General features: G+C 41.2%; 1 protein-coding gene across 2 annotated transcripts in view; it reads right to left on the bottom strand.

Annotated features, from left to right (window-relative positions):
* The window catches only part of GLDC (glycine decarboxylase), a 45,092-nt gene extending 32,952 nt beyond the window's left edge, over positions 1-12,140 (bottom strand). Inside the window, exons 1-3 of one of the 2 annotated variants that reach the window (XM_089489892.1) lie at positions 11,797-12,140; positions 8,714-8,792; positions 1,174-1,309 (exon numbers count right to left, since the gene is read on the bottom strand). In XM_089489892.1, coding sequence (XP_089346018.1) covers positions 1,174-1,309; positions 8,714-8,792; positions 11,797-12,126 — 545 coding nt within the window. In that variant the 5' untranslated portion in view covers positions 12,127-12,140. Of the gene's footprint in view, positions 1-1,173; positions 1,310-8,713; positions 8,793-11,796 lie in introns of those variants that run through there. The other variant, XM_089489901.1, reaches the window with a different exon arrangement.
* Between the last annotated feature and the right edge of the window lie 13,107 nt (positions 12,141-25,247).

The following is a 25,247-nucleotide window of genomic DNA, read 5'->3' as shown; positions in this document are numbered from 1 at the left end:
GGGGCCGTGGCAACCATATGCTGCAGCTCCGACCCAACGCTTTGCTGGCTCTAAAAGAAATGTCAAAATGATGCTTCTTTTAGAGTTGGCAAAAAGGCGCTTTTGCCCCACGGTGGCACTGTCTGGCGCTCCTTTTGGCATGTGTCATCTGAATGCTGTGCCAAAGGAGCACCATGAAGCTGTCCGCCATGTGATTGGGTGGATGGTGTGATGCTGGCGTGGGGGTGGCGTTGGGCCATGCGCTGTGTGGATGCCATGCCCCCACTCTGCCCTGAGGCCAGCGTTACGTACCGGTCTGCTTAGCCTCTTAGTTATGGCAAGCAGTATATCCTTATCCCTCATTATGGGAAAGTTTTCCATATATATGAATCAGTCAACATCTTTAAAAAAAGAAGGAAACCCACCTTTAGATATACAGAGAGAATCATAATAGCATTTAACCTCATGGCCCCATCACATGGAAGAAAACAAGCAAACTTTACAAGGGAAGATGTTTCCCCTTACTTTGTTAGCTGTAAGGGCTTTCATCACATGGAGACCATAACAGCGACAAGAGATGAGATCAGGTTGTCTTACCTTGTGGCCTATTGTACTATTTATTTCCATTTCTATTTACTAGAGATATCTTCACAATTTCTCATCTTCCACGTTAAATTGTCTGTGCTATTGGCAATGCAGACTGACCATATTAATAGCAGTACTTTTAAATGTGGAATGATTTCAAAAATATTAAATGTATTTGGGGGGAAAAGAGTGCTGTCTTAAAAACAACTTTTGATCCTAAGCTTATTCTCACTGAAAATCTATGGATGACAATATATATAGATAGATTTTTTTGGTTAAAGAATCTAAACTAATCAAGTGTTATTTTGGTATACATTTCGTCACCTAGAGAAGTAACTAGTTCTCACAAATGAAGGGAGTGATGTGGTTCTTACAGCCACATATGTACTAGAAGAAAATACGTTCGTTCTATTGCTAAAATGTGATTTTTGATTACTACAGATATTATAAGTTCCTTTGTTACTGACATTTTGATCTCTGAAACACAGCATGTTTTTGGTGTGGGTGTTTTTACAAATTCCAACAATTAACACACACACTCTCTCTCTCTCTCTCTCTCTCTCACACACACACACACACACACACACACACACAAATGTGGTACCTTACCATCCTGCATTCTCCAGCAGATTCCTCACAATAGCTGGAGGAGCTGAACAATTGTAATATCCCATGCCAATATAGGATCTCCAGATCTTGTTCTTGCTGGCAATATTGTGCAAAGTTTCAAGAATTTCATTCTCACCTAATAAAAAGAAAGTTATAAAAGAACTCTTACAAAATGTCTAACAAGGTTAAATACATGAGTCTCTTGCCTCACGTGCAAACATCACAGTAATAACTGAGGGCCTGCTGACACCATACACTTTATCAATTTCCTGTCCATCTTACATTCTGATTCATTCTAACTGTCTGCTTGCCTGAATATTTTTGAGAAAATAAATCTGCAGAATTCAGGTAAATTTAGCTTTGTCACAATTATTTTATTATTTCACACGAGACATATAACAAGACCTGCCAAGCCATACATTGTAACCTCACACACACAAACTTTTGTATATGAATCAACTACTATAGGCGTCACATTTTCTGGTTGTTACTTGCTTGGCTACACTGATATGGTCACCTGTGATGTCCTAAGGAGTTTAACTAGTCCTGGGCTGAATACCTGTTAAGACAACTTTGGTTCTTTCTGAGGTCCATGCATAAAATCTGCTAAGTTACAAAGCAAAAATTACATAACAGCAGCAATGAATCTTTGGTGGTGTTCATTTGAACAGTCTCATTGATTTGTGGGGAATATAGACGGATCCTTCCTAAGGAGACTTGCTTCTCACAAGTGAAAAATAGCCCCACAACAGCAGAAAACCGCAAAATCGTTCAGGTGTTTGTCAATGTTCTTTTAAACTTTAGGCTAAATCTATTGTTAGATTTACAATCAGTCAGACCTACTGAAATTAATGACACTTAAGTTATGGCCCACAAGCCGCATTTATTTCAATGTAGGATTAACACTGAATTTAGACCCTTCTTTTAGTTAATCAAGCACTTGATCAGCTACCATTCTGATAACAGTAAGGGCAGAACAAAATTATGTAGCTGCATAGTGAAATCCCTTATATATTCAGGGTCACTGCCACCTGTAACTGCACACCTCTTTCAAAATCTGTAAACTAAGACAGAATATTTACGGTTAAGCTTTCAACCACAGAAAAACTTCTGCAAGCATATACAGATATGAAAATCATGCTCTGGGATGAGTGGCTTAGGGAGCTGGGTGTGTTTTCATCCTAAGGAAGACTAAGGAGTGACATGATATAAAGCCATGTTTAAATATCTGAAGGGATGTCATATTGAGGCTGGAGCAAGCTTATTTTCTGCTGCTCTGGAGACTAGGGCATGGAACAATGGATTCAAGCTATAGGAAAAGAGATTCCATCTCAACATTAGGAAGAACTTCCTGATGTTATGAGCTGTTCAACAGTGGTACATGCTGCCTTAGAGAGCGGTGGAGTCTCCTTCTTTGGAGTTTTAAAACAGGCTGGATGGCCATCTGTTGGGGCTGCTTTCATTGTGTATTTCTGCATGGGAGGGGGTTGGACTGAATGGTTTTTTTGGTCTCTTCCCGCTCTATGATTCTAGGTACAGTGAGCCTTTTACCTTAAGTAGGGGATCCATTCCGTACCCCCGCTTGAATATAATGGGGCTCGTGCTCACGGCGCAGCAGAGCGTGCACGCCATGGGCACGTGCACCACTGATTTTTTTGCTGCGCGGTTTCAGCGTAAGCTGAAAGTCATGTATAGTGTGCCCATGTATGGCACGGGCGCACTGTATATTAAATCAGATTTAAGCAGCTACTGTTCAGCTATAAAGAGTGGACACAAATAGCAAACTATGATTTTCTTTTGGGAGATCTCTTGTTAATATAGCCTGGAATGTTATTTTGTAAACTTGGCCTCTGGGGGCATATGATTCTAAGTATTTGACTCAAATGTATGTATGGGAGTCTTGTGGATCATTCTGTATCAATTGAGTCACATTTGTGGTACTGGTTGTAACATGTCTTTTAGTATGCCTAATTCTTAGCATAAGAGCACCTTATAATCAAATTAATGTTACAGATAAGTTACTTCTGCCTTTCTTAACAATGTTTTTAATATCTTCCTTTTGACTCCTCATTTCCAGAAGGAAATGACCCATCAAAAGTTTGAAATATGGCAACAAAACACTCATACAGCAAAGCCAGATAGTTCCAGTTTCAGATTATTGTCTAAATCAGGCACTGTAACATCAGATGTTTATTAATTTGCTATTTTCCAGGATAATTTTTTATCCTGGAAGAATCTAAAACAAAGTACAGAAACACGTCAACCATTTTTGTATGCTGCATTTTTCTTCATATTACAGGACAGACACTAGCCTTTGATAAATCATCAACTTGGTTAATTGGCAAGTCTCTCCTTCTCGCTGTGCAATAAAAAAGCTACCAACCGATGTGCTCAATAAAGGGGAAGCTGGAAATAGGAGAGGACAGTAAACACTCATTAAGAAACACTTGGAAACCAGCCATCTACTCAGCCTACTGTTTCCAGTTTTCTAGGGCAGCCAATAGGATGAACTGCACTACACCAAACCTACTACATTGAAATAGTTGAGTAATCCTTTAGGAACTTTAGCTGGCAATTCTTTTTGCTGAATAAATGCCTCCTGCTGACCTTGTTTATTTCTGCTAGCTGAGGGTATTGCATAACATCATCAGAGGCAATGATCTTAATGTACTAAGAAAAGAGTTCATTGATCTTTTGGAACCGTTATCTTGAAACCTGCGAAAGGCAAAAGAGTTTAAAGAAACACTGCACATACAGTTCAATATTAATATGCGCAGATCTTCAGAAACAAGGTGCTACTTTTCCCTGGAAGAGTGCCCATTTCTGCACAGAGCATGTGTAGTGTTTCAGACACAGAGCAACAAAATTCACTTTTCACACCTCACAAATTTAGCATATAAATAAGCCTAAAGTTAGCTTAAAAGGAAACAAAAAGCAGTAAGATACAAAACTGGAACACAAAATGTTGAAGACAGTTCATATACCACTTTGTAGGATAATTTAACCACATGAGTTGTGAATTGCTCCCTAGATCTATCTACATTTGTATGTATCTAAAACACATAATGCAAGCTGTGGAAAATCAATGAGATGAAAAAAAATGTTCTTAAAAATACATTCATTTGGATCCAACTCTGTTGTGCATATAGGCATGTCAATCCATCTTGTGCACATACATGTGCTTAAAAAAGTTTCCAAACACATACCTAATTGGATGAAACAATCTAGATTTTTTTATGGGGGGGGGGGGCGGCTTCATGTATAATTTTTTGAATCCTGATCAAATAGGTGTGGTTGTCCACATGTGGCCATCCAAAAATGCTGGAATATTGCCAATCTGTCCAGGGTGGGAGGTTAGTGGCTGGATTTCCTCTTCCTTGCCATATAGCTAATCGGTGCAGTTCAAGTTTCCTATGAAATTTAAAGGGCCAGCACACACAGTCCTGGCTGATGACAAAGTAGGCTTCAACATGAGCACGTGTTCCCATTACCTTCTTCCATACCACAAAATGATCCAAATGAACACCAGACATCAGCACAGACATTTCAGAGAATGAGCAACCCTTTGCACATTCAGTGTAATTTATGTATCAGGGCTTATCTAAGAATGGTTAGAATATATACTTGTCCTCCTCAGTCACTCCATGTTATTGTTTCCTTTCATAATCAGTAGTGCCTATTAAGTACAAAATGTTCAGTAACAAGATCCAGTAGATGGACTTGCAGATAGACAAACATGTTGACCTGGTCAATGCACCAACAGTAATCATATGCTAAGGAGACCAAATTAGAATAGAACGTACCAGATTTCATAATCTTGGAACACTGGAAAATTTTGTGCCTTTTTAGTTGGCCTAACAAAGGTTTTACCAAAACAAGGACTTCAGAATTTGTCTTATTGTCAACACATCTCCCTCTGGATTTGGAAAATTCCAGTTTACAAGTGTAAGACTGGAGGTAGCCAGCTGCCATGAACAGGAGTTGTTTTTCTGGAGGTGTGCAATGTTCTGTAACACTCTTCAGTGACCTGAACATAGAAAACCTAATAAAACTAGTTTCCTAACTAGTAGAACTGGTTTACTAAATATTAACACTACTTTACCAAACAATAACACTAATTTACCAGAAAAAACCTCAATGTACCCATGAATAGAAATGCTACGAAACGTTCTTATCATGTAGTCATTGAGTAGATGGCTGTTACAGAATGTTACAGAATACTGGTAACATAGAGTTCAGGTTTTAAGAGTCAGAAAGGAAGCACACAAACAAAAAAATGGATAATGCTCCAAAAAAAATCTCAACATTAGGTTCATGCTTTACCATACAAAAGAGACTTTACCATGGTAAGCATGCTACTATATTACTAATTTAAGTCGTAACCTTTTGGCAAAAAAATGTTCTTACAGTCCTTCTGCAATGGCGAAAATGCAGCTCAGTCAGCCCCATTTGGTTGACTTCATAGAAAGATCTTGAAATATATAAACCTATGAATAATAAGCTGGGAAGAGAGTCCTGCTACAAGGTGTAAGAAGATGAGGACTTTGTTGTGGAGTGGAGAGATGGAATTCATGTTTCCAAAACACTCTCCCTTCAGACTGTGCAGTTCAGCTCTGGAGAGGGAAGGTGTATATGGAATACACTGAAAATAATAACCAAAGAAGTGCTGCAGGAGGTGAGGGAAAAGAGAAGAGATTTTAAGAAATGAATAGGTGAAGGCACCTGTGTTTTGCTGTTATAACATAACATTTCAAAAGTAGTGAATGAAGTATCTTAAAATTTGTTTAAAAGCGTATCAGGATTTTGTTCAATTATTGCTAATGTCACAAGAATTGTACACAAAAGTAATTCAACAGATACCTAAGCACCTCTTCTGGAACTGGTAACAGAGCAGTAGCTAGTTAATGGAAGGATCATTTGTGGGTAGATGGAAGACTGCATTGCCTCAATTCTAGTCTATTTTGAGCCTTGCAAAAATTCCCCGTTTCCATAGAGCAGCTGTTTCTGTCATAGGGCATCTGTATTCTCTTAAACAATTATGGTCCAAAACACACTGCAGAAATAATCCAGTTTGAGACCGCTTTAACTGTCCTGGCTCAGTGTTAGGGAATCCTGGGAACTATAGTTTGTTGAGTCACAAGAGCTCTCTGACAGGGAAGGCTCAATGTCTCGCCAAACTACAGTTCCCAGAATTCCCTAGCATTGAGCCAGGGCAGTTCAAGCGGTCTCAAACTGGATTATTTCTGCAGTGTGTTTTGGACCTAAGGCTGCTGTCTTTAACTGTCATGACTCCATCATATGGGATCCTGGGATTTGTCATTTCTTGCGGCACCAAAGCTCTCTGATAGAGAAGGCTAAATATCTCACAAAACTACAAATTCCAGAATTCCATAGCATTGAGCCATGGCAGTTAAAATAGTGTCAAACCTCAATAATCTGGCCGCGTAGATGCAGTCTAAGTAGTACTTTGGGTGTGACTATCCGATACTCACACAGATATTCATGCCTCATCTCATATAAATCCTTTAGACCATGCAGAAGGGATAGATAACTAGGAAAGGATTTGGCTTCTGTTCAAGTCTGTTTTAAAGGAACAAAATGTGATTTCTTTCTTGATGTCCATTGCCTTATTTTCTACTAAGTTGTCATCATCAGGTATACCCAAATGTTGCATTGAGTGACATGGGGGGGGGGGGATATTTAATTGTGTCTCATATCTCCAGTAATCTGGGATAAATTCCAGATATTCATGCAGATAAATTTAATTGTGTAACTGTATTTAAATTTCCCTTTCTATATAGCCATACTCCCTGATATTAACCATTATAGTTGATTTATTCAGGCAAATTACAAGCTATAAACACTTTTTCTGTTAAGAACTCACTCTCGCTTATAGGTTATACTTTTAAAATTATATTCCTCTCAAAAGCGAAGGAGAGAAAGCATTACAATGGCATATATATAACAGATGAAAAGAAACAAACTTTCCGTCACGTTCTATTATCTCTGCCTCAAATTTTTCCCTTTTCATGCTATCCTTCCCATGGCTTTTTCATCCCAGCTGCTGCCTCTGTTCTCTGATGTCATCACAAACTAACCAGATTGAACTGGACAGAAACCTTACGGAGGCTGCAGAGCCTAAAGGTTATATTCAAATTGCAATTTGCTGATGAGCAACATCAAAAGCAAAACAAGGCGGCTCAAAATCATTTGTGTGCTTTGCCCTGAAGGGTTAGCACAAATTTGGGGGGGGGGGGGGGTTGGGGCTAGAAAAATAGTCTTCAGAGAGTCCAGAGAGTGCAAGATTATATTACTGCAACTGTTGAACTATGCTAAATGCTTTTCATTACCATATTTTCCAGAAATGGGTCTTTTGTTTAGATAGCATTCTCGCATTAGGGAAGTCTTTATCCAAGAAGAGATGAAAAGCAAATTAAAAGGTTAGTCCTGAAGCTGTACTGCCCCCGCCCCAATAATTAAGCATTCCTATGAATATGAATCTTTTATTGGCTAACAATCAATAATTTATTAATTAATTTGTTATTTAAAAAACTTCCAACCTTTTGTTTTTAAATGCACCTCTTAAAATCAACCAGGAAAAGGTTTTGACTCCTGAAATTTTACGGAAACAGGAGCAGTTTGGGGGGAAAAAAGGAAGCCAGCGGAAACATTTCTTCTAATTATACTGTGCCTCTGGGCATTAACAGTTACACAATAGAATATTACAGCAGATAATGTTATAGTGACAGTGCAAATTAATATTGCTGAGCAAATATTTTAAACGAAGATATTAGACATTGATCTCTACAATCAGTTGCTTTGTCAACTAATATCTTATGCACGTTCTGACACACTTTAAGCATGAGCCATTCCTGTAACAATGTATTAATACATAAAGATAGACAAGTCCCTCGTAACGTCACAAAAAGGCTAACATCTGGATTGGAAAAGAATGCAATAAGCTTTGTGATAGTTTTTCAGATATACAGTATTTTGGACTGAAACTTTTACACGTATCACAGCACTTATGTATTAGTTTTCACTCAAAACATTATGGCAGGTCCTTTAACACAGTTGTAAAAGTTCTTATGTTAAGATTTCTACCTATTTCTCCTTTCCAAATTGAATATTCTAAATTGGCTAACATGGGTTCCTGAAACAATACCATGCACAATGGGAGACTTATTCATGGGATGTTGAATGTAGAGATGATTCAAACAAATGAGCATCGGGATCAGTTTGAAAACTATTTATGCAAACTCCACAGTGTAGTTTAAATGGAAGGTTATAACTCCGAACCTTGGCTCCTGAAGTTAGTGCTTTTGCCAATTTCTACCTGCTAACTGTACCACAGAGGAGACAATACTTACGCTTCTCTCTACAAGCATTTAAAGGTTTGTGAGCCGCCTTGGGTCCTTTTCTGGGAGAAAGGTGGCATAAAAATGAAATAATAATAATGATGTTGATGATGATAAAGGTTGGAAGAGGAATGGTCACATCAAAGGCTTTGAATGGTATCTGAGGGGAAAGGGACACTTACAGATATGGTCATCCATCTTCAGAGGCCGTTGCAAGCGGATGTCGGCAGGAATGGTTTTATCGATCAACTCCTCAATACTCTAAAAGTACAAGGAATAAGAGCAATGGGCCACATGAATCAGGGGCAGGTTTCAAGTCCAACACTTTCTAAGCTGCCAAATTGAGACAAAAGGGGCCAAAAGGAAAAATATTGGGGGGGGGGGGGAGAGAGAGAGAGAAAGAAGAGAAAAACTCCTGAGGGAACTAACTTTGCTGTGTCCACACTGCAGAAATAAACCGGTGTGATACCACTTTAATCACCATAGATCAAAGCTATGGAGTTCTGCAGTTTGTTGTGGCACCAGAGCTTTAATATTCCGGTTTGTCATCGCTTTAACGGCTATGGCTCAAGGCTATGGAATTCTGGAAACTGTAGTTTCTTATCCAGTTTGACACCCCTTTAATTGCCGTGGTTCAAGGTTATGGAATCCTGGGAGTTGTAGTTTGTCATCCAGTTTGACACTCTTTTAACTGCCAAGGCTCAAGGCTATGGCATCCTGGGAACTGTAGTTTGTCATCTGGTTTGACACCATTTTAACTGCCATGGCTCATAGCTATGGAATCCTAGGGCCTGTAGTTTGCTGTGGCACCTGACAGCCCTCCAACGGAGAAGGCTAAATACCTCCCGAAACTACAGTTCTCAGGATATCACAGCCTTCTTGAGCCATGGCAGCTAGAGGGAGTGTCAAACTGGATAGCCAACTACACCTCCTAGGATACCACAGCTTTGAGCCATGGACATTAAAGCAGTGTCGAAGCAGAGTATTTTCTCCAGTGTGGACTCAATACAAAACTGAAACTCAGTTGAGGAGTCCTTCTTCTGCTTCTCCTCCTTCTCCCTGGTCTCCTCTTTCCAGAAAGCGCTCTTCCCCTCTCAGACTTCCTTCTCACCAAGCTACTCTTTCAAAAGATACTTTGATCCCAACTTCATCAAATAGCGAATCTGAGTGATGTCTTTAGGACTTTGTTACTGCTATTATTACCCCACAAAAGATAGCTATCATGCAAGTGTACATACAGTCCTCCAGGGCTATTTGTTATTTATGTACAAATTATTATTTTTTTGTATTGCTGTGATAAAATATATCTAAACACTTATTAAAAAGGGGGGGAGGAAAACGCTCTTCCCTCAGGGATGAAGCCAAATGGCAGGGCTGGGAAAGGCACTGAGTCTGAGGGGGGCTCTGGAGGGCAAGTGATGGAGGGAGGGCTGGAGAAGAAACAAAGAGGCCACATCCACACTGCAGAAATAACCTGGTTTGCTTCGCTCTGGTGTCCCACCAAACTTTGTTGTTTGTTGTTAACTGCCCTCAAGTCGATCTTGACCCTACAGATGAAACATCTCCAAGACCCCTGTCCTCCACTGCCCTGCTTAAGTACTGCAACCCTTTAATACCCGTGACCTCCTTAATAGAGTCCATCCATCTGGCATGTGGCCTTCCTCTTTTCCTCCTTTCCCAGCATTATTGTCTTTTCCAATGAGTCCTTCCTTCTCATGATGTGTCCAAAGTACAACAGCCTCAGTTTGGTCATCTTGGCTTCCAGGGAAAACTCTGGCTTGATCTGCTCTAGGACCCATTTGTTTGTCCTTCTGGCTGTCTTTGGGATCCTCAGCTCTCTTCTCTAGCATCACATCTCAAATGAATGGATTTCCTTCTTATCTTCTTTCTTACCTGTCCAGCTCTCACATCCATATACAGTAATAGGGAATACAATGGCTTGTAAGAGCCTAACTTTTGTGCTCAGTTGTATATCTTTGCATTTTAGGATATTTTCTAGTTCTTTCATAGCCACTCTCCCCATTCTTAATCATCTTCCCAGAATCCCAAAGCATCAAGCCACGGCGGTTAAAAGAGTGTCCAACCAGGTTATATTTCTGCACTGTGCAGAAGCAAAATGCAAGCAGCCTATAGAAGACAAAAGAGGACAGTACTAAAGAGCAGTGGTCCCCAAACTGTGCCCTTTAAGAGAGATTTTGGACTTCAGCTCCCAGAAGCCTCAGCCACATTGGCCAATAGCCTGTGTCTTTGGACAGAAGCCATGGCCATATTGGCCAATAGTCTGGGATTCTGGGAACTGAAGTCCAAAATCACTGTATGGGGTTCAGCAGTGGTCCCCAAACGGTGCCCTTCAAGAGAGACTTTGGACTTCAGTTCCCAGAAGCCTCAGCCACATTGGCCAAATAGTTTGGGAGTTGAAGTCTAAATATCTCTTAAAAGACACAGTTTGGGGACCACTGTTATAATATCAAGGGTTCAGCAGTGGTCCCCAAACTGTGCCCTTTCAGAGATTTTGGACTTCAGCTCCCAGAATCCTCTGCCATGTGGACCAATAGTCTGGGATTCTGGGAGCTGAAGTCCAAAATCTCTGAAAGGGCACAGTTTGGGGACCAGTGAGGAAGGAGGAAGAGGAAGGAGGTGGAGGAGGAAGAAGAGGGAGGAGGAGGAGGAAGAGGAAGGAAGAGGAGGAAGGAACAGGAAGGAGGAGGAGGAGGGAAGGAAGAGGGAGGAGGAAGGAAGAGGGAGGGAGGAGGAAGAAGAGGAAGGAGGAGGAAGAAGAGGAGGAGAGAGGGAGGGAGGGAGGAAGGAAGAAAGAAAGAAAGAAAGAAAGAAAGAAAGAAAGAGGAAGAGGGAGGAGGAGGAAGAGGAGGAGAGAGGAAGGAAGAAAGAAAGAAAGAAAGAAAGAAAGAAAGAGGAAGAGGGAGGAGGAAGGAAAAGGAAGGAGGAGGAGGAAGAAGAGGAAGGAAGAGGAGGAAGGAAAAGGAAGGAGGAGGAGGAGGAAGAGGAAGGAAGAGGGAGGAGGAGGAGGAAGGAAGAGGGAGGAGGAGAAAGAGGAAGGAGGAGGAAGAAGAGGAGGAGAGAGGGAGGAAGAAAGAAAAAAAGAAAGAAAGAAAGAGGAAGAGGGAGGAGGAGGAAGAGGAGGAGAGAGGGAGGGAGGAAGGAAGAAAGAGGAAGAGGGAGGAGGAGGAAGAGGAAGAGGAAGGAGGAGGAGAGATGGAGGAAGGAAGGGAGGGGGGAGGGATGGAGGTGTTGGGGGCGTGCTCACCTGGAGCCCCAGGGTCTGGAGCATCTCTGCCTTCTCCTTGTCCCCGGGGCCAATGTGCCTCTCGGAGAAGTCATCATGCCTGGGAAGGAGAGCCTCGATGAGCCTGGAGGTGGCCGAGGAGGCTGCCCCTGGGCTGCCTGCTGCGAGGGGAGGCGAGGGGGCGGAGGGGCTGCTGCTGCTGGTGGTGGTGGTGGTGCTCCTTCTCCTGGGCTGCCCCGATGCTGCTGCCTCCCATCCCCTGGGGCTCCTCCTGGCCCTTCCTAATCCCAAGGCGGCTGCTCTGGGGGCTCCCTGGCTAAGCAGCAGCACCAGTCTCCCCCAGCACTGCATGGCGAGCGAAGGAAGGAAGGCACCCAACTCCCCTCTTCCCTCCGGCTCTCTTGCTATTATAGCCCAAGTCCCAGGGAGGCAGGCAGGGAGGGAGGGGAGGAGGGACCCCGATGGCCCCGCCTCGCCTGGCCACCTGCTCCAGCCCCAGCTCCACACTGCGGGACCAATCCGGTTTCACACCGCTTCGGATGGGTTTTCAATTGGGAAGCCCCTCTCAAGTCCCAGTTCTGGGAAAAGAGCGGGATAGCAAGCAATATAATAATAATAATAATAATAATAATAATAATAATAGACTGGAAAGATATGGCCCTATTAAGTCTGTAGAACAGAGATCTTGTAGAGATCTTTGAAACTCACTGAAAGAAAGAAGTTGGCAGCAGGAGCTTTCCTAGACTTAGGTCTACTTCCTCAGATGCATCTGGACATATATATATATATATATATATATATGAATATAGACAATAAAAATACAATTCAAAGATATAGCCATGTTAGTGCATAGAATCAGGTTGCAGAGAGATCTTGTAGCATCTTTGAGTGTCAATTTATTTCAGTTAATTATTCTTATTAACTGAAAGAAAGAAATTGGCACTCAGAGGCGCTACAAGATCTACATCCTGATTCTACAGACTAAGAAATAATAATAAATTCATATATAATAAATAAGTACTGTGTAAGGTGCTGTGCAAACTTTACAGCGGTCTATAAATAAATTATTATTATTAACATATATTCATAGACCGCTGTAAAGTTTGCACAAGGCCTTACATAGTATTTATTATATTTAATAATAAATAGAATATATATCAGCAGTCCCCAAACTCCTCTTTAAAAGGATTTTAGACTTTATCCCCCAGAATCCCAGACTATTGGCCAACATGGCTGAGGCTTCTGGGAGCTGTAGTCCAGAATCTCTTAAAGGACACAGTATGGGGCCACTGCTAAACCCTTGATATTATATGACCCTTGATATTATAACAATGGTCCCCAAACTAGGCTCTTTAAAGGAATGATGACTTCAGCCCCCAGAATCCCAGTGTATTGGCCAACATGGCTGAGGTTTCTGGGAACTGAAGTCCAAAATCTCTTTTAAAGAGTACAGTTTGGGGGCCACTATATTTATGAATAAAATAATAACAACAATAACAATAACAATAATAATAATAATACCACTTCTTCAGCATGCTGGCTCTCAACCAAAGCCTTAGCAGGAATTATTTAGGGAGCTGAATATATGTTTAGCTTGGAAAATAGAAGACTGAGGGGTGAAATGATAGCTATCTTTAAATATCTATAAAGCTATGTAATAGGCAGAGCAATATAGACTAGATCACCAACCAGTGAGTTCAAATGTCAAGAAAAGAGATCCTACCCTAAAAATTAGGAAGAACTTTATTGTAAGGATGGTTTGACCGTGGTACGGATCGCCTCAAACTATTGGAAAAGAAATTCCACCTAAACATTAGGAAGAACCTCCTGACAATAAGAGCTGTTTAACATTGGAATACAGTGCCTGGGAGTGTGTCGGAGTCTCTTTCTTTGGAGGTCTTTAAACAGAGGCTGGATGGCCATCTCTCAGGGGTGCTTTGATTGAGAGTTCCTGCATGACAGAATGGAGTTGGACTGGATGGCCCTTGGGATCTTTTCCAACTCTAGGATTCTATGAATAACTGCCCTGGCTCAAGGCTATGAGTAGTTGGTAGTGGTAGCCCCAGACCTGAGCCCTGATGCTTCTGTCATATGACTTCCCCCCACTACCATCACTCCTATGCTTCACTTTTCTTTCCACAAAAAGGTACATATCTTGTTCAACATTATAGCCATGTTAGTCTGTAGGATCAGTATCAGTAGAGAGATCTTGTAGCACCCTTTGTGGCGGGATACAAACCGCCATATAGTACGTCTTCTATACGTACTAGGGTTAGGAAGGGGCGGTGCTTCCGCACCCCCCTAACCCTAGTACGTATAGAATACGTACAACATGGCAGCGCCCCTTCCACATGGGGGCCGCCATGTTTACGTACTGGACGCATAGCGTCCAGACGTGTCGCGGCGCCTATGACGTCGCGAGTCCGCGCCAGGCGCCTCGCGACGTCATAAAGGCGCCGCAAAAAGAAGCTCCGAAATGGAGCTTCTTTTTTGCTCCGCGCGGAAGCCGCGCGGTTTGACTGCTGCAGCTCCCTTGCGGAGCAAATGGCGCCGGTGGTCTGTATCCCGCCTAAGATTCACTGAAAGAAAGAAGTTGGCAGCAGGAGCTTTCCTAGGCTTCAGTCTACTTCCTTAGATGCGTTTGGTGGAGTGGAAGCCAGGCACAGACATATATATGCCATTGGAATGTGAGAATATGTACAGTATAGTACACCTACGTACTCTATATACACGGAGAGAGTGATATTCTCTTCTACTTCTCTCCTATGTGCATGTATATATACTATGTAGAGAGATCTTGTAACACCTTTTGAGATTCACTGAAGGAAAGAAGTTGGCAGCAGGAGCATTAATAGACTTAAGTCATCCTCTCAGATGCATTTGGTGACGAAGTAGAAGACTGAAGTGTGGGAAAGCTCATACCGCCAACTTCTTTATTTCAATAGGTCTCAAAAGGTGCTACAAGATCTCCCTACGTACATAGTTTGTTGTTCTTGGGTGCCTTCGAGTCCTTTCCGACTTATGGCGTTTTCTCAGACAAGTTTCTTCAGAGAGAGTTTGCCCTGGCCATCCTCTGAGGCTGAGAGAGTGTGACTGGGCCCAGGTCACCCACTGGGGTTTTTTTCCTGCTCAAGCAGGGAATCCAGCCCTGATCTCCAGAGTTGTAGTCCAGCACTCAAAGCACTACACCAAAGCTAGCTCTATAGTACGGTTTTCCATATGTTTGGGTTTTCATAGCTGAGCTAGGATTCGAACCCTGGTCTTGCCTGGTCCTAATGCTCAAAGCACTACTCCACACTGGCTCCACACAACTTTCAATATGTTTGCTTTGCTGTGTAATGCTAATGCTACTACCTTCTTTCTTTCATTTAGTCTCAGAGGTGCTACTGATCCCTTTGCATACGGATTTGCCAGAGTAACATGATTATGTCTTTGAATTCTCCCAGGTTATGAACGGCGCTGTCCCATTGCAAGGGAAGGGGTCAATGCTTTTCTCATGTGCCTGCTCCTCGCTCCAAGGTTTCACTTGGTTTTCCACAAAAACTATGCTTCTTTCCAAAGTAATGCTCTGCTTTATTGTTGCTTCTTTCTTAAACCACAACACCTGCTATTAAGTGACTGGTTACTATAATTCTGTTGCAAGATTTTGGTCCTTGCTCTTACTACTAGGTTGTTGTGTGCCTCCTAGTTATTATTATTAATATATATATATATATATATATATATATTAATTACTATGACCCTATCATAGGGCTGTCTTGAAAAGATTTGTTCGGAGGGTGGTTGCCATTGCTATCCTCTGGGGCTGAGAAAGTGTGACTGGTCACCCAGTGAGTTGTTATACGCAAGCAGGGAATCGAACCCTGGCCTCCAGAGTTGTAGTCCAATGCTCAAACCACTACTTGACTTTGTTGTGTGCCTTCAAGTAATTTCTGACTTATGAAGACTCTATTGTGAGGGGTTTTTTTTGACAAGCTTTTTCAGAGAGGGGTTGCCATTGCCATCCTTTGAAGCTGAAAGAGTGTGACTTGTTCAAGGTTTAATGGCCAAGCTGTGATTCAAACCCAGAGCCACAGTCCAACACTCAAACCATTATACCATGCTGGCTCTCAAACTACTACAGGAGGGGATAATCCTTCCATATGCCTGTTCTCACCAAGTTCCATCAATCGAACTAAACATGTAGAATACTATACAAAAGCAGCTATGTATAATGTTAAAGCACTGCTCCAGAAAGGCATTCCCTTTCTTCTTCCAGCATCTGTACCAGAGCTGTAGCACTGGGCAGAGACCCCCTATCATATTTTTAGCCATACTTTGGTGCTCCACTAAGTACTACATCTCACACACACATGCTTTCCTTTGAACAAATTGGGCCATATACAGTATCTAGTTGCAGCTGTGGTGGAACTTGGATATAGCTTAGCATTACTTTGCAGAAAATGTGTGTGAAATACTTAAGAAATGAGTGCATTTCTTCTTCCACAACACTGTTGGCAGCTTCACTGACTGCATTTTAAATGCTTTCTTTTATCTCTATCTCTCTGTTTTATTAAACATAAAAACAACCACATACTTAATTAATATATCTAAAACATGCATAAAGCACAACGAAACTATAAATCCTACTAAACAAAACAGTGACAACTAACAGTACTGAATTCCCATGCACCAAATGGATGAATATATTCTCCTATACACTATACTTAATAATAATAATAATAATAATAATAATAATAATTTATCTATTTCTATCCTCTTCAAAAAGATTGAGATGGCTTACATTACTTCCTTTAAATGATAATATATTTATGTTTTTACATCATACAAACTATGCTTAACTTACAAAACCTAAAACTGGTAACATCCAATGAGACTGTAAAAAGGTAATAAACAACTCCCAGTCTTTCTTAAAAGTATTCAAGGATTGCTCCTTAACCAACATTGTTAATTTGTCCATTTCAGCCAGTTCAGTTTATCTTCATAAGCCACCCTCCTTCTGTTGGAATGGCAGTATCTTTCCATTTTTGAACATACACTCATCCCTCCACATTTGCTAGGGTTAGGGGCACAGGACCCCCGTGAATGTACAAAAACCGCAAATAACAAAAACACTATGCTTTTACCAGAGAGGACACCTCTCTAGGAACCTCTAGGTCCTCCAGTGCAACTCTGGGGTCAACATCTGCCAGACATTGACCATAGAATTGCATTGGAGGAGCTACAAATGCCCAGTGGAGGGTTCTCTCTAGGAATCTCTAGGTCCTTCAGTGCAACCTTTGGTTAAAGTTGACCAAAGAGTTGCGCTGAAGGACCTAGATATTCCAAGAGAGAACATATTAATGAAAACAGTGAATAATCAAATCCACAAAAGTCAAATCCGCAAATGTGGAGGGATGAGTGTAAACTATTTTTTGCTGCAATAATAATATACTGTAACATTGTTCCATATTTCTTCTCGGTTTGTTCATCCAGCGTTGCCATTCCACTACCAGCCATCACTTTAAAGGCTTTCAAATGTCTCCAGTAGGCCTCTATGAACAGAGCTACCTGTTAGTTAAGATGGACAGCTGGACTAAAGTTAGGGCAGTTATTGAACATACTGGCAACATCAGTGAACTTTTCCCATAATTTGGTCAGTGGGTTCTGGATATTTTGGAATCTAATTTCCATCACTCCTGACATGATAGGAGTTACAGTCCAGTATCTAAGGAGCAGCAAGTTGAGGAAAGTTGCATTATATCATTTTATAATGTTCTCTCACCACATATAGCAAAAATAGAACGTTAAGAGCCAGTACATTAAGCTCCTTTGCTCTCCAGTGTGCTATTCCCTTCACCTATAAATAGAAATCATACTATCTAGGAAATTAGAACAAGATATTTAATAGCCACAGAAACAAGGTAATATAACAGACTGATTTTGCCAGGTGAAGAAATTAACACATGTTTTACAGAACTAATATTTTAAAAAGTATATATTCAGACGCATTCTTGTGTAGTAGAAAAGGTGTAATTACTTACATGTTGCTGTTGCTGTGTGCCTTCAAGACACTGCCAACTTAGGGCAACCCTATCATGGGGTTTGCCTTTGCCTTCCTCAGAGAATCATGAAATCATAGAGTTGGAAGAGACCGCAAGGGCCAGCCAGTCCAACCCCCTGCCATGCAGGAAATCACTCTCAAAGCACCTCCGACAGATGGCCATCCAGCCTCTGTTTAAAGACCTCCAAAGGAGATTACACCACTCTCTGGGGGAATGTGTTCCACTGTTGAACAGCAATTACAATTAGCAAGTTCCTCCTAATGTTGAGGTGGAATCTCTTTTTCTGTGGCTGAGAGAGTGTGACTTATCCAAGATCACCCACTGGGTTCCCATGGCCAAGCAGAGATTTGAACTCTGGTCTCCAGAGTCCCACCTAAATGCTCAAACAACTATGCTACTCCAGCTGCTGTACTTAAACATACATATTTTTAAACTGATAACTCCCCCCCGACCAATTATTGAAATGAGTAAGAATGACATCTCAGTGTGACAAAAGACTTTTGCTCACTCAACAGGGCCTTCAATATCCTCTTCTTCAATGCAACCTTGACTCTCTGGAGCACACGGTTGAAAGGAACACTGAACTGTTCTGGTAGGGGTGGCCTTTTCTAATGGTGGACAATTGGATCCAGTTCAAAGACTAAATAGAGATGACTTTTTCTTTCTCTTTTTCACCTTATACAAGGTCAATAAGCCATTCCGCTCTTCCCAGGATCAAAGATTTTGTGTATGATTTCAATTATTGTTTTTAGCAGCCTGTTGTTATAGTAACCAGGGAATACATTTGTTAAAGCCATCCATTCAATCTTTGCTCAGAGGTATCTAGAACACAATGTGGACGCAGTGTAGAAGCAACACTTTAAATAGCAAGCAAAAGTCTTACTCATGAGTAAATCTGTTGGTTAGCACAAAGGGTGTTTGAAATGGCAGAATGGAACACTTAATTGTGAGTTGATCTACTTGCTAGTTGGCACAATACCTTCAAATGATACACTGAGGTATACTGCTGCAGAAGTATCAACTAATGAGGAAGTCCTCTGAATGCCAGTTCGGTCGGCCCTCCTTATCCACAGATTTTTTATCCACGGATTCAAGTATCCACTGCTTGAAAATACCAAGTGCATGCTTGCCATCTGCAGTTTGAGCTTCTGCAGACAACAAACCCTAGCTTTTTGAATGGCTGTGCATCATGTGGTGCGTGCATGTGTGCCCACTGAAAAGAACGGACTTAAAGTCCCCCGATTTTTGCTATCCATGGGGAGCTGGGCAGTCCAAAACGGACCCCCTGTGGATATCAAGGGCACACTGTATTCCAAAAAAGTATGAATTCCAAATAGCAAACCTTGATTTTTCCATTTTATATAAGGGACACCATCTTACTATGTCATTGTATTTAATGGGACTTGAGCATCCATAGATTTTGTTATCCACAGGGAGTTCTGGAACCAAACCCTAGAGGATAACAAGGGCCCTGTGTAGTCCTACAAGGTGGTCAATACTGCAGAAAAGTAATGCACAGACTCCACTACAACAAAGACCTAGAAATGAATCAGGGACACTTAATATTTATTTAATCAGCCTTTATTACTTAGGAACACTTAATATTTATTTAATCAACCTTTATTAGCATGTGAAAAGGAAGCCCTCCAAGCTCTTCTATTGGCTTTTTAGAAGGTCTACCACAAATAGTCTCAGATTTGCAAGATATTGCTTGGTCAGTGTCACAAGGGTGGTACTCAGATTTGCTGCTTCTAAGAGATTCTTTTGGATGTGCTGTTGCTGCAGGGTAAATCATTTGCTCCGGCTTGATCTAATAACGTACATCATATTCTTTCGAGGCCCCTGGAGAAAGCTTTGACTGTAACTGATGAAAGGATGGACCAAACCTCATAGTGTAGAGAGCATTTTAGGGTCACACTCCTTTCTTTTTGTTCCTTTTGAATTTGATGTTATCTAACTTCCTAACAATAAGCCTATTTTAAATGGGATAAACCTACTTTAATTGGAATTCCAGTAATGTACTTCTGGATTTGAACAAAGACCTCAAAGTGTTGCTTAGGTTTAACCAGACTGACATTACTTGCTTTTACTGTGAAAGGGAAAACTATTAACCCCCCCACCCCCAAAAAAACCTTAACAAGCAAACTCCCGAATAAAGAAGAAGGGATGAAAAATGATTATTTAAAGTTCTATTGTGCTGGCAAGCAAACAGTTCTCTTTTACAACAGATGGTGACACCTTCAATTTTCCAGAGACAATAAAAAAGAAACTATTAAGGCAGGTAACATACAGGGATTAGCACACAATTATGTCTTTGTATTGTTAGCAGCAGCAGCAACCAGAGAACACACAGACGCAAAAGGCATGTATGCACCATATCCTTTATAGGGTGATGTGGCTTGAATGGATATGTGTGCTACGACTGTTTCTACTTCATCTTGAGTGGCATCCCCAGTTATGGCTCTACCTCCATCTTGAATATAGGGTAACTAGGGCTTCAGGAATTAACATCCAATAGTGTCATTTGCCATCTGGCCAGACACTACGATGAAAATTGCCCCCAGCAAGTTTAGTACTTATCTTCTTACAGTGGTGTTCTTCCAAGTAAAGAAATGTGGCACAGAAATCTACCAGAGAAATGTGATACAAAAAGAAAATGAGAAAGATGGATAAACAGGAAAGAGATGGCTCTGGACAGAGATCAAAACCAGTGAAATAAATAATTGAAGCACACAGCTATCTGTTGTTGTTGTTCTGTGCCTTCATGTCATTTCTGACTCATGGTGACCCTAAGGCAAACCTATCATGGGGTTTTCGTGGCAAGTTTCTTCAGAGGGGATTTGCCATTACCATCCTCTGAGGCTGAGAGTGTGACTTGCTCAAGATCATCCAATGGGTTACATGGCTGAGCTGGGATTCAAACCCTGGTCTCCCAAGTCCTAATCCAACGTTCAAACCACTACACAGCTGGTTACATATATTATTTTATTTGTAGTACTTGAATATCATATTTTGGGTCACAATCCTTCCAATGTGAGTTCCAAATATTGATTAGCTCCATGGTGAATTAATTTAAATATATAGCAGGAATATGATACATTCCAAATAATTTACTTATTGTTTACTTGCAATACATCCTGTCCACGCTGCAACAATCTTCCTCTTACCAGTACACCTTCATTCTATCCTGTTGTGCCTATCCATCAAAGATTTTCATATCCTTTATGCTTACTTGAAATCCTATCTTTAAGTTCTTGCTTTAATGGACTGATGAAACTCTGAGTCTGTGAAACATAGGCCTGGAACAGGCGGGCCGAATGCACCGTGCTGGTGTCGATCCTAGGATTAGGAACCATGCACCAACTGCATGGTCCCTGACCCTATCACGGCGCGGTGGAGTAATGGCGGTGTCCCATCTATACGGGCGCCACCATTTTGACATAAGCGACACACGTTATCGTGTGTCACTTACATCACAAGTGTGCCAGTGGCGTACTCATGATGTCACTCTGGCACTACAAAAAGAACCTGGAAATACCAGGTCCTTTTTACTCCAGAGGGACAGAGCGCGCTTTGGGGGCTGCGCCATCCCTCCGGAGTTAAAACAGGCGAATGCAGACCGCTGTTTAGCGGCGGTCTGTACTGCCCCATAGTTCTAATAATGGAAAGAATTTAAAATCTGAAGAGCTCACACTTTCAATTATGATTTAGGCCAGGAGTAAACAGCCACTGGGGCTTGTGGCTCAACGGTAACCCTTCATTGCTACACTGCCCATGTTTGGCAGTATAGCAACAGAATAAAAAAAAATATCAAAACCCTGGTTTTGCCCTTAAGATTAAGAAGGTATTTCTGCATTAAAATAAGACATAGTTCAAAATGAAAGCAAATCCTGAGGTAGGCAAAGTATTTTCCGCATATTTTGGGGAATTGTATTGAGGGAATAGTGGAGGTCAAGTTAAAATCCTTGCATCCGTGAAAGTGTCTGAATTTGCTGGGTGAGCTTACACTCACCCAAGTCAGGTTTACTGGGGATCAAATTGTAATGTGAGATTGCAATAAGAACTGTAAGACATTTTCCACACTAAAAAAAGTAAGTGTGTGTGTGTGTGTGTGTGTGTGTGTGTGTGTTACTTAATTTTTATATAAGCACAGGTCTGTAGATCTAGACAAACTGACATGCATTTAAAGCTGCTTGTGAAATACCAAGTCTCAGTGAGCCAATATAGCACTGAAACATGATAATGGACTTGCATCACAGAATGAAATCATCTCTAGTTATTCTGACGGACATACAAGTTGACAGTATATTTGCCTTTCCAGAGAAGTGGGAGGTGTTATTTGTCTTTGTGCATATGAGTAAGGTTAGAAGGTGGCTTTCTTTATACAAGTCTATTAAATTATTGGATTGTACCCCCCATGACCTCAGCTCATCCTGCTTACACTAAGAGGATTTCTGCTTTATGTGTTATAGGTGCCTTGGTCATTTAAAGTCTCCTAAGAATACACACAACATGTTAAATTCTATCTTTGCAAATACTGCAAAATGAAAGTTTAAGAAAATTAGGAATGACAATATTTCACTAGAAGTGACAGTTTTCTAATCTCTCCCCTCCCTTCCATCATACCTCTACCTAGTGCAAAGGTACACTTTGTAGAATGCTAAGTTAAAGGACTATTATACCCTGTCCCTAGTGTTATCAAATTAAATAGTACTCACCTTTTAATACTTAATATGGTTAGGAACATGCACAGCTGGTAAAAAACCCAGCCTTTTCAATGCTTGCTATCAGTTTTGTTATCTGCAGCAGGCAACTACGCAATAAGCACAAGGACTAATCTTGCCCAACCCTGGCACATTGGGCAATTACATGCAGCTTCTGGCCAAATGTAATGATTTCCAGCTTTGTGCTAGCAGAAGGCCAAGATATCCCATTTGAAAATGTTCAGATCTGCAGTTACAATTTTCTCACAGACATAGGATTGCTGTTAATAAGCCTTTAACTGACCATAACATATTGAAAAAACAATCCCAGGAGTGAGAGGAGGGGACCCAAAAAGCTCAATTAAAATTGGCCACACTAAGAAGGCATGGCACCCCAACCAATATGGTGGGGCAATAGGATATCATTGAGAAGGACCTAACTGCCCTAGGTGGCTGGAACACTGAATAAGAGTACTCCACGCTACTGAATGTTTTTACAGGCCCTACTGAACAAATACTAACAAAACAATATAAACTGATGTGAAGTCGAAGGCTTTCATGGCCAGCAGCCATAGTTTTTTGTGGGTTTTTCGGGCTATGTGGCCATGTTCTAGAAGAGTCTCTTCCTAACATTTTGACAGCATCTGTGGCTGGCATCTTCAGAGAATGCTTGCCCGGAAAGGAGTTGGGCATATATAGTGTGACCTGGAAAGGCAGGAGTGATTTGCATGTGTATTGTTCTGTTGCTGATGGCAGGCCTCAGGCTGGGAGGCTAATGCCAAAGAGGATTAGTGTCTGCTAATTGGTGATCATTATCTGCTGGGAAAGCCCCTGACTCTGAGTGGTTTCCCATTTGCATTTGCTGAGTCCTCATTTTGCTATTCTTTAGGACTGGTAGCCAAATTTTGTTCACTTTAAGGGTGTCTTCTTTCTGGTTGAAATTATCCAGATGTCTGTGGATTTCAATGGCTAAACTGAAACATTAGAAATGGTTCCCTTGTTCATGCTCTCGCTTCAGTTTTTCACCTTTGCTTTCTGTATGTCTAAATATCAAAACTGCTCTTAGCCCTGACTTCAAGCGGCAGGCTTATGTCCAAACCTTGCTTAAAACAAAAGAGATGACAGTCTTAGTAGGTCCCCTCTCAGTTAGATGGCATGAGACAGCATGCTTGAATAGGGATTTGAGCTTGGATTACCCACATCCAAACAAGTAACATCCATTAGGGCATTTCAGACTCTCACATTTATTTATTGTTTGTTTAAAGAAACAGATCTAGAACTAAATCCCTGCGGTATATTCAAGCTGAAGTTATCTTTTAGACAGGCAGTCATATAAAAGGTTGTTAAAGTGAAATTTTAGTGTTTTAACTTCAAGATAAGATAAAATAGTGCAAGAAAGAAAAATACTAATGGCTTCAAAGAGAAGTTGGGGGAAAGATCTAAAACTACAGTCAAGCCTAGAAGTGTGTACAACTGAGAAAATTCTGTGCTAGTTTATAAAGAGGAGATGGACAAACTGTGATATGCACTGTCTGTAACTGTTTGACAGACCTACTATCGCTCCTGTATCAACAGTGTGTCCATGCATTTTATAGCTGCTGGCACTCTTGCTGAAGTGCTGACAGATCAGTCAGACTATGCCTTCTGCAGCCACTTTGGTCTGTATGTGCTGCTCAGTAAAAGGGGCACCATGTGAGATGCAGGACAAAGAATAAACAATTGAAACAAAGGCAACATGCACAAAAGAAAAGGAAACTGCTGAAAAAGCATGGGGGGGGGGAAGAGGGGGAGTTAAAAGCTACAAAGAGATGCACCCAGAGGGAAGGGCTCTGGGTTTTGAGTTATCTTGCAAGCTAAGTGAAAAAGGGCAGTCTTCTTTTCCCCCCTCCCTGTTGGTAGGAAGCAAGGACTGAATAGTCAAGAATCTCTCTGTTGAGCAGGCTTCATGCAGCACGAGTGTATATGCCAGATTTTACCTAGTACTGCTGATCCAGTTTAAAGTAAGGATGCTGTGTGTTGAAAGCATGCAGGTGTCTGATATCCCACCATCATGCAGCATGCCCTTTCTAACACGGGGATGGGAGTTTGTTATGGCATATAATCCCAAATCTAGTTCTACTTACTATTAGTGAATGGGTTTTGCAAAAGCATGGTGTCAAGTTGCAAGAAACAGGGATTATAAAGAAAAACTGAATTTTTAAGCTCGAATAGGAGCAAGATTTTGCCTTCACTATTAAAGAAGACAACCCTGAGAAACTTTATCAGTGGTCACTTATTTGCTAAAAGGAAAAGAACTTGTAATGATGTGAAACAAATCACAAAACTTTTTCATTTGAATTCTCTTCTGAAACAGAATTACCATAAACACTCATGTACAAGTTGACCTCATGTATAAATCGAGGGAAGGCTTCAGGGTAAAAATCATAAAGTTTGATATGACCTGTGGATAAATCAAAGGTAAAACTTACTGGGCTGTAACAACACCTCTTCCTTCCCTCTCTCTCTGAACCTCTCCTGACCACCTAACACCACTTCCCAGGTGCTGGAGGAGAGATTTGGAAATTGGATTGGGAAGGGAAAGGAAGTGGAGTTAAAAGGGGTGTTTCTTTAATGGAAAGAGAAGGCTTTCAGATCAGATTTGGAAGGGAAAGAAGTGGAGTTAAAGGGGGCAATTCTTTGATGGGAGGAGAAGGCTTTAAAATTGGATTGGGAAACTCATTTACAC

This window comes from Sceloporus occidentalis, unplaced genomic scaffold (assembly GCF_023333645.1).
Source record: "Sceloporus occidentalis isolate IW3139 unplaced genomic scaffold, rSceOcc1.0.p SCAF_1, whole genome shotgun sequence".
Lineage (NCBI taxonomy): Eukaryota > Metazoa > Chordata > Lepidosauria > Squamata > Phrynosomatidae > Sceloporus > Sceloporus occidentalis.
Note: the sequence above shows the minus strand (reverse complement) of the source record. Positions and strands in the feature narration are given on the sequence as shown.